The following is a 9128-nucleotide window of genomic DNA, read 5'->3' as shown; positions in this document are numbered from 1 at the left end:
AAGAGATTTGCGGACAATGAAGAAGTAATCGAAGCTGTAAATGGTTATTTTGAGGAGCTTGACGAATCAGTCTATAGAGATGGCATTAATAGACTGGAACACCGCTATGAGAAATGTATCAGCCTTGGAGGAGATTATGTTGAGAAAAAAAAAAAAAAAATTTTTAAAAACCTTGTTTTTCTTGGTCAGGCCGGAAACTTATCAATCCACCCTCGTATACAGGTGAATGTAATAGGTGCATCAGGTGCTGAGATCACGCTTTTATTTACATAGTAAATGTAACTTCTTTTCAATCGAAAATCGCGTAAAACAATAATTTTACATAAATATATTTCTTGAAGAAAGGATTCCACGAATGAAATTTTATCGAACAACCAACGTACATTTTAGTGAGTCAAAAGTTACATTAATTTTTTTATTGCCTTATTTGTTTTTATTAATTATTAAATATATACATATTTATTAATGTACGTAAAAAATAAACTCAGAAACTACCAAAAAATCAGTGGCGTGACGTGGGATGCAGGGGAAGATCATGGGCCCGGGTGGCGTAAATGTAGAGAACGGTAAAAAAGTTTTCTTCGATATTGAAACCTTAAAACATTGCAAAGGTATGAAAAGAGTACGTATAAAAATACTGAAGATCAGGATAGTGGTGGTATAATCTATTTGAAGAACCGAAACCTTTACAATTCTTTATAAATCCTGAGATGAATCCTCAAAATCCTCTTGCTATTCTGAATTAAAATTAATTATTTTGTTGTAATTCATAAATCTTGTATCACATGGAAAATAGCGTTAAATTTCTTTTACACACAAGCTACCAGACTTTTGCCCAAATTTATTAACTTTCCAGTCATAAGCACGTTTTCGAATGGATCCGAATAATCCAAATGGTATTCGACGTATTCTACAACCTGAAGGTCACAATAGCATTGCTAGATAATTTGGAAATAAAGTATGAGTAGTAATAACAAAATGGTCTGAAGAAAACTTCATAAAATTCGTTTTTCTTTTTGAAAAGAAAGATTGGAAAGAAAATGATTCATTAAAAACAGTCGCTACACCCGACCTCAGCGTTACATCCGAAGTCGCTACATGAATTTTATACTAAAGTATGGTTTAAATGCAAAGGACTTCGCTATAGTAAAATGGTCGCTATAACCAAGGTCGTAATAAATGAAATCTGCTGTAATTCGTGCATTTCATACACACTCGTCAACGATTACTAATGTTTGATAAAAGTAATATAAAAATTCCGCTTCAATACAACCCAAAGGGAAGACCACATTTCAAATGTAATACACGGAGAGAAAAATTTTATAATAATTACCATGCTGTCTCATAATCTAAGTGCCTTTGACTGATAATGGAAAAATTACCATGCTAGCACAGTAAAAATTCCTGTGCACTTATTAGTAATGTTTGTAAGATTCTCTTACAAAAATTATTTGACTAATACCTATTGAATGTTATCAATACCTGTCTTTTGTACTCACTTTATAGTGACGAGCATGGCTGTTTTTCTAAGACTTTTCCCACCGTATAGGCTGGTTAGGCTAAAAACTAAAATTTAAGAGATCGATTCAAACTTTTAGATTGTATAAGATAATATTAAAAGAATGTAGAGGACGAAAAATAGTTCGATTGTCTCATCTGTACGCTTTTATTCCCTAGCAAATGTCGTAAATAGATTGAAACAATATCGTATAAAGACTAGACCTTTATACCTGAGGTGTCCTACCAACCTATCTCGCTTATTTTTTATTGATTTTCATAGAGTCCTCTGTTCTCTTATTCTTTCTAATACCTCTTCACTTTTAACTTTCTCTACCCACCGCATCCACCGTCTATGTTTCGCACCCGTGCAGCGCTGTGCTCCAAATATACACCTTTAACAATCTTTCGAATTTCTAAATTAATCGTTTGAAAGCATTGAAAAGTCTTGAAAAGTCTTCTATCTTCACCTGAAGAAAGCACAGTGTGTCGAAATAATTATAGTGGTTATAATAAATTGTTTGTAAACTCCAAGTGTGTTTTATTTTATTTTTTCTATTTTCGTTTTGTTTAAGACCTACTACTCATACTCATCCCAAAATGATATCTATGTACTCTTGCATATCATCGGACAGTTATATGTATCTCCCTCGCGTTAATATGCAGGGAAATAACATAGAATAAATAAATAAATCATTTTTACATTTCAAGGTTCTACATTTATTTTGCATTATTTTAAGAAAATCAACGAAGAAATCTTTTTTTTTAATTCGCAAAATGGCAAATTAACAATAAATTACCATTAATATAACTAGATATAATATAAACAAAAAATATATCATAATCGAAACATAGTAAAACCTTAAATTCTTTTCTAGAAAAATTTATTTTGTAACATAGAGCCTTACAATTTCAACTAAGCGATTTAAACACCCCCTACCACTTATAAAAAAAAATAAAGATAAATGTTTGGATCTTTTAGAACAGTTAGAAATTAGGAAATCAAACACAAATTTTACCAATAAACAGCAAACATTCCTAAATACCCCTATAATAGACATCTGTATCAATAGCAACCCTACAATCTGTACAACAGTCTAATAAATACTTGGAATTCCCGTTTCAGTATCATTCTAAGTAAATTCATCTATTTAAATAAGTATTTTCTCGCAGATGTAGTAATTAAGTACTCTTTACAAGGCCTGAAAAGCCTAAACAATTGTACAGTAAAACTATAAATATATTTAAGCATTAAAAAGCAAGGTCACCTTAATTCTTTAATATTGAAGATATTATTCCACGAAGCACTTTCGTATAAGTTTTTATAAATATTTTTTCACGAATTCTTCGGGAAGATTTGTATCTAATTTAATTAAAGGGGTAGTACTGCTTTTTAAGGATCAAGTCTTTTATTTTCAAAAGCCTTGTATTGAAAAAATACAAAGGATAAAAAGTTTATTACATTATTTATAGCAAATAAATATAAGATATACAATTATTATAAGTAATAACACCTGTTACTATAATGTCACTAAAAACAATTTAATCGTATTATACTATGTAAGCACCTTAATACTGGTAAAAAATTAATAAACATTCATTTAAGGAGGTCGACACATAAAAAAATAACAGAGATTTCGATAAACTTAAAAATAGCAAGACATTAATATTATATTTAAGCAATTCTTGCAAATTTCATGATCATTAGGAGAATAGTTAAAGAGATATTACATAAACAAATTAACATGCACTCCTGAAGAATGCATAATTTTAAGATATGCTAGGAGTTTTCAAAGTGACGTGACAGAGACAATTTCATGAAAATATACTCATTCATTTAAAACATCTATAAATTTTCAGAATGTCTTTAAATTAAAGAATGATAATTCTGTAAAAAATGGTGTTCACTCATAACAAGCAAGTGCTAAGTGTGCGAATGTATATGAATATACCAAGCGTTTTCCCCGCACCACCTGCCCTGCTCTCTGTATTGTCAATGTCCTTAAATCACTCACATTTACTTGCTTAAAATAAGCAATTTATACATTCTTAAACAACAAAAATTTTAGAATATCTTTAAAGCTTTTAGAAAGTATTCATGTACTAAATAAGGACCAACAAGAGATGAAAGGGAAAACTAACTTTTCTTAAGTTCTACTACTATTATTGTAATTAATACACTAACAATGACTACAGCTATAATTACTAAAATACATAACTTCTTGTGAAATTTTCTTTGGTATCTCGATGCTTTAATCAATTCCTCCCTTCCTTCTTCAACATTTCCTACAGTATGGTCTATACAGTTTTCAATTGTGTCTAGAAAAAATATTCAAATTTGATGATAGGTATCCCTAAAAATTGAATTTCAATAGTAAAACTGAAATTAATACATTACCAATCGTCTCTCCTTGTTGATGCACAAGTACACTCAAGTCTTTCATTACTTGATTTACATCTAAAACATCTTCTTCTATTTGCCTTATTCTGGCCTCCCGTTCTATATACATATCTTGTTCAAAAGCTAATTCTCTAGATAATTGCAATTGCTTCTGCTGTTGACCCATGGCATCTGCAGGAGGACTTTCTATACTAGCAACTACCAACAAATTTGCCTTCATTTTGTCTGCCACATGCTGAAAAAAAATGGTTAATACAGTGGGAAACAAAATAAATCAACAATACCTTCTGAATGGAAGAATATTTAGCTACAGCCTCTTTAAAATTTTCCATCAGTTTCTCAAATTGCAATTTCTTTTGCTTTTCACTATTTTTTACTTTAGCCATAAGTTTCTGCAAATGTTTGCTGGTTTCTGATATTGTTTTATTTGTGCTCAACTGTGTGGTATGTCTAAAATTATCATTTGTTTAATATCCTAATTATTAAGTTTACGTGCTCACATTCTCTCTCGATGACTGTGACTGTCTTTGTGAGTTCCCAAACTCTTAAGGGCATTGTCCAAAGTCTTCCAACTAGAATTAATTGTATAAATATTAGTAACAACTTCATCTGACAGCCTGTTAAGTTCTTCGTTCTCAGTTCCTTCAAATCCCACTTCCGTATTTGGTGACATGGTGCCATAATTGTGCATTTTCTTGTTCATTTTTATTTTAATTTTCAATTGTTAAGATTCAGTACCACAAAAACTACGTAACGGTAATAAAGTAATTGTATGAGTCACATCTACATGAGGAAATTACAAAAAAACTTCAAATTTTCTCTATAGTATGAGACATTCGCTGTTTTAAAAAATAACTAATACGTTACAATGACTTCGCTTATCTAAATAATACTACAAATACAAAACTTGTTTTTATTTCATAATCTCAAACCTGTCCATAACCTGCCACAACTGTTCACACGGATTAATTCATAGATTAAATTAAACATAGAGCATAAATTCTGAATCATAGATAAGGTTGAGACTATTCACTAATATTACATGCCATACCATCTCATTACACTAATGAACTATAGAACTATACTTATAGTATGTATTATTATTCGTTTTATTTAAAGTTTTCGGTTACAGCAATTAATTATACACAAATCACATTATGAAATATAATTCCATTTGTGTATAATTTATTAGTCATTACACGGAACCTATGGACGAAACATGGACCTTACCTATGAGTTGTCTGACAGTATATATTTATTTAATCTATGGACTTGTGTATGTCTATAACAAGAACGAAGTTAACCATAGAAAGTAAGGAATATCTATGGGAATGTCTATGCAAACGAAAAATTATGTATCATATGATTATTGTGTTACTCTAAAACTAATTGTTTGTGGTAAATGTGTTAAAGGGTTAAAAGTAAAAATTACTTGTGATGAGAAATAGTTTCCGATTTTGATTGTACGGTAAGATTTTATGTAGGTTTCGATAAACCAATTCTTCTAATATTAGTAGCAAGTTATTGATTATCATCTATAAATAAAATATTTGTATTTTTTTTTCATATTTTTTTATTTCAATGTGTGATAATAATTCGAAGTAATTTATATTTGCTTTAGAAAAGCAAACAAGCTTGTAACTTATATTCACTCAAGTAACCTTTACAATTTTAATTTCCTAATAGGTATTGCCTATTTTTACAAAAAAGCTTTTTCAGAAAGAAGTCGTACTGTGGTTAACGAACACAAAAATCCTGATAACATACTTCCCAATGCAGGTAATTCTTGAATTCTTTTACTTTTTTTATTATATAAAAGGAAGTTGTATCTGCAAAATAAGCCTGAAATTCAGATTTACAAAAGCAAAAAATTAAGGATTAAAATTTTAGTGTATTATGTTTAATAAATTACATTTTTACTTTAATCATTACTTAAAATACATACAAGTTTCAGTACTGTTTCATTTCAGTTAATTTGGACAAAATTACTTAACTAGATAGGTATAATAATCTTCAATCCTCATAAAAATTTCTTCTACTATTCCACTTTCTTCATAACAACCAAACCAATCGTGATTGCTTTTTTAGATTTGAAGTCAGTCTTTTACATATTTTACAAGGATCATATCTCATAGAATAAACATTCGTTTTATTCACCACTTTGCCCTCTTACCCCAATCTTTAGGAGTCCAATGCAAACATTTAGGGTCAATTCTAACCAAACGCTTCTCCATTGCCCTGTGATGATTTTCCATCGTTTCTTTGTTCAAAGTTATTATGTATTGCCCTTTGTAGTAATTTATTAAATTCAAATTTTGAAGAGTTGAAATTACATCTTCTTTTTTTATACTTGTCATTTCACAAATTTCACTGAAATTAGTATTAGTCAAAACTTAAAAAATTATAAAAAAAATCAATAATTTTATAAAAATGTTTAAAAAATCAGCATGATTAAGAATAATTACAAACTACTTACTTAATAGTTATTTGAGGCTTTTCATTATCACCAACTGGTGGTAAAGTGGTAAGAATTTCGAGAATTGTGTGAGCCCAATAACTCCGATAAGACAGCAACCCCAAATCAGACAAAGGCTTTTCTGGTGATCCTGTTTTCCCTTCAAACTTTGATAATTCATAGCCTGTAGCAAATAATTTACTGTTACTAAAATCATACTGAAGAAGTAATTGTATTAACAAAGAATACACCATTTTTATCCCTTTTTCACTTACTGAACTCTATAAGAAGTTTTCCATATCCTTTTCTTTGATAGGGTGGCATTGTAAGAATACAAGCAACATTGTAATCTTGTGTTGATTCCTTTTCTTTTGAGAAGTAACCCACTATGTGAAATCCCCTATTATCAAATACTGTCATCACATAAAATAGAAATGGGTCAGTGTCATAATACAATGTTTTGTGGTCAAGAAACAATTTTGCAAGCAAACACAAATTCTGAGCATATCCTTTATTTTTGCGACCATCAATCTCAAAGAACGATATGTTGCCTTTTCGGTAAATTTCATTTCCTGGAGGATGACGTAAATTGCACTTGGCCAGGTGCCTTTCCAGACATTTTCGACTTTTGCAATATTTCAAACAAAACTCGCAAATATAGATACATGGAAGTCCTATCATTTCCTAAGATAAGAAACGATTTTATTATAAAATTTAAACTACACTTCGGATTGGTAATTTAATACAATGTTAACTCAGTACCTTAACGTCTCTTTCCAAGTTACAGTCATACATAAAGTGTGTCCCACTCCAGGGTACTTTCTCAATAAAAAACTGTAATAATATGTTATTTTAAAAACCAGTAGTTGAGCAATATTTTTGTAATAATAGCCGGATTTATGGGCTTTGACCAGGTGAAACCAATTAAAATTTAACAAAGTTCAAAATATCTCAAGTACAATCCATGATCAGTGAAAATAAATTCAGACAATAGTCAATATTGAAATCTACACTCACAATTAGTGATGTAAAAATAAATGTGTATGAAACAATATAAAACAGTCCTTTTAATATAAAAAATTCATTCATGTCATCTAGATGCAGTGATTAATTAGTTAATATTAGCTATTTCCTAAAGCATTAAAAAAACTTTGAAAAACAGTAAACTCAAGCCCGTGACAAGCCTTGATGATCTTTCTTTTCAAAAATGAATTGAGACTTAAAAAAATAGATAACATTCCATTTAAAACAATCATCTATATTTTGAAGAAAATTTAAAATATTCAGCAAATAAATTCATACTATTTTTACATTAAGTTACATCCATACTATTTTTATATGGAGTACAAAGTCTATACTGGTGGAGGACACCTATATATATGTTAATCTGAAATAGTTTTATAATACACCTAGTTAATGAAATATATCGAATTACCTGTGGATAAGGGGCAAAATACCAAGGTTTAATTCGATGACGTCCCAACTCAATCATTTCCACGTTTTTCATCCTAGTTACAACATCATCATTATGTGACACCATACTCCCTGACTGCCTTGGCCCCTGAGGAGGTTGCAATGCACCCTCTTGTGAATCTTCATTTTCTAGCGTAGGACCCTTCCTTTTTCTGTTTATACGTTTTTGGAGAGCTGCGGCTAAAACCGCATTGCCATTTACTAATTCATTGCTAAACACAGGACTGGAGGGCCTAGAAAAATACCATCGAATAGAAAATCACTCTCCAATGTGCTAGATATAGAATTTACTTACCTTGATATCGGCCCTCCTGCACCAATATGGATTTTTTTAGGTGTTGAAACACCTGTGTTACTTCCACCATCTCTCCTTGGAAAATGTACCTTTCGTGTATCCAAAGATTCTTCACCAACCCATTCATCCAAACGTTTATTGACTAATGGAATATGAATGAATTACACTAACAAATTTATCTAACCTATCTATCTAATACTTACAATCAACATAATGAACATAGTACAACTTTTTGCCATTTTCTTCTTTTAAGCTAACCAGTTCTGCTAGAGCTATCAACCAAACACTTGTAAGTTTTAAATAAATGAAATCTTAAAAAAACTTACGCCAGTCATCGGTTCCTGACATATGGACAGGAAGTCTACATCCCTCAATTAAGGATGACTATTAAAAACATAGTTTGGTCTTACGATAATACAGTTGAATAATAACTTACCACTGAATCGCACAAGGCAGAATCGTCAATTTCTTCCATTGTAACTTTCATCACATAACAATCTTTTTAAAACTTTCTCAAAAAACTCACACGTTTGCAAAAGAATTATTAAAAACTACTTTATAATGTAACTTTACTTTATAATGTAATGTATAATTTTTGTAGGTTGTTTTTATTTTGACTTACAGATTTGACGTTTGACTTATCTATGCGTTTGACCATAAATGCATGAAATGAAAGCACTTCCAATTTTCTTGGATTTCGTCAGAGAAGAGAGACGTCTCTCTTCTCTGATTTTGTAGATGTATTTATTAGTCACATTTATGCCTCTATTGTTTAGTACTGCAGTAGTAAATTTATTAATATTTCTTAAAAAATATTGATTCCGGATTTACTTAATTTTTTTAAATTTCATTAATAGAGATGTAAGGTCAATATATTTAAATTTATTATTTTTTAAAATATTAAAAATGATATATGTCCTGTTTATGATATAGTTCAATTTAAAAGGTTGTCCACTATCTATGGTTTGCTACACACAATTGTGGCTGTCAATTCTTCAATTTCAATT

At 30.0% G+C, this 9128-nt stretch overlaps 2 protein-coding genes and 1 long non-coding RNA gene across 4 annotated transcripts; 1 reads left to right on the top strand and 2 right to left on the bottom strand.

Moving 5' to 3' along the window:
* Positions 1-2939: 2939 nt before the first annotated feature.
* On the bottom strand, positions 2940-4878 carry LOC108733235 (syntaxin-12). Its single transcript, XM_018464323.2, has 4 exons — positions 4399-4878; positions 4183-4348; positions 3896-4133; positions 2940-3816 (listed from the first exon to the last, which is right to left on the bottom strand). Exons 1-4 carry the CDS (start codon positions 4599-4601, stop codon positions 3635-3637), a joined length of 789 nt encoding a protein of 262 aa, XP_018319825.1. The 5' UTR covers positions 4602-4878; the 3' UTR covers positions 2940-3634.
* A 359-nt stretch (positions 4879-5237) lies between these two features.
* On the top strand, positions 5238-8717 carry LOC112906344. Its single transcript, XR_003232284.1, has 3 exons — positions 5238-5366; positions 5618-5677; positions 8375-8717. It is a non-coding gene; the product is annotated as an uncharacterized LOC112906344 (long non-coding RNA).
* LOC112906343 (histone acetyltransferase Tip60) lies at positions 5756-8708 on the bottom strand. 2 transcript variants are annotated; one of them, XM_025980274.1, is made up of 9 exons: positions 8558-8708; positions 8448-8505; positions 8325-8393; positions 8122-8263; positions 7789-8059; positions 7116-7187; positions 6629-7037; positions 6375-6537; positions 5756-6268 (listed from the first exon to the last, which is right to left on the bottom strand). In XM_025980274.1, exons 1-9 carry the CDS (start codon positions 8606-8608, stop codon positions 6052-6054), a joined length of 1452 nt encoding a protein of 483 aa, XP_025836059.1. In that variant the 5' UTR covers positions 8609-8708; the 3' UTR covers positions 5756-6051. The 2 variants fall into 2 exon arrangements, with proteins under 2 accessions (XP_025836059.1, XP_025836060.1); XM_025980275.1 differs by lacking the exon at positions 7116-7187 and having other exon boundaries at positions 5757-6268; positions 8558-8707.
* Positions 8718-9128: the final 411 nt, after the last annotated feature.

The sequence above is a fragment of the Agrilus planipennis genome, unplaced genomic scaffold, assembly GCF_000699045.2.
Source record: "Agrilus planipennis isolate EAB-ADULT unplaced genomic scaffold, Apla_2.0 scaffold76, whole genome shotgun sequence".
Classification (NCBI taxonomy): domain Eukaryota; kingdom Metazoa; phylum Arthropoda; class Insecta; order Coleoptera; family Buprestidae; genus Agrilus; species Agrilus planipennis.
Note: the sequence above shows the minus strand (reverse complement) of the source record. Positions and strands in the feature narration are given on the sequence as shown.

Excerpts from the sequence above, each read along its gene's own strand:
- LOC112906343 (XM_025980274.1), bottom strand. The coding sequence starts at position 8,608 with ATGAAAGTTACAATGGAAGAAATTGACGATTCTGCCTTGTGCGATTCA. Across the intron at positions 7,038-7,115 it reads ACTTGGAAAGAGACGTTAAG|GAAATGATAGGACTTCCATG; the intron begins GTACTGAGTTAA and ends TTCTTATCTTAG. Across the intron at positions 6,538-6,628 it reads AAAACTTCTTATAGAGTTCA|GCTATGAATTATCAAAGTTT; the intron begins GTAAGTGAAAAA and ends TATTTGCTACAG.
- LOC108733235 (XM_018464323.2), bottom strand. The coding sequence starts at position 4,601 with ATGAACAAGAAAATGCACAATTATGGCACCATGTCACCAAATACGGAA. Across the intron at positions 4,349-4,398 it reads CACAGTCATCGAGAGAGAAT|ACATACCACACAGTTGAGCA; the intron begins GTGAGCACGTAA and ends TGATAATTTTAG. Across the intron at positions 3,817-3,895 it reads TCAACAAGGAGAGACGATTG|ACACAATTGAAAACTGTATA; the intron begins GTAATGTATTAA and ends TATTTTTTCTAG.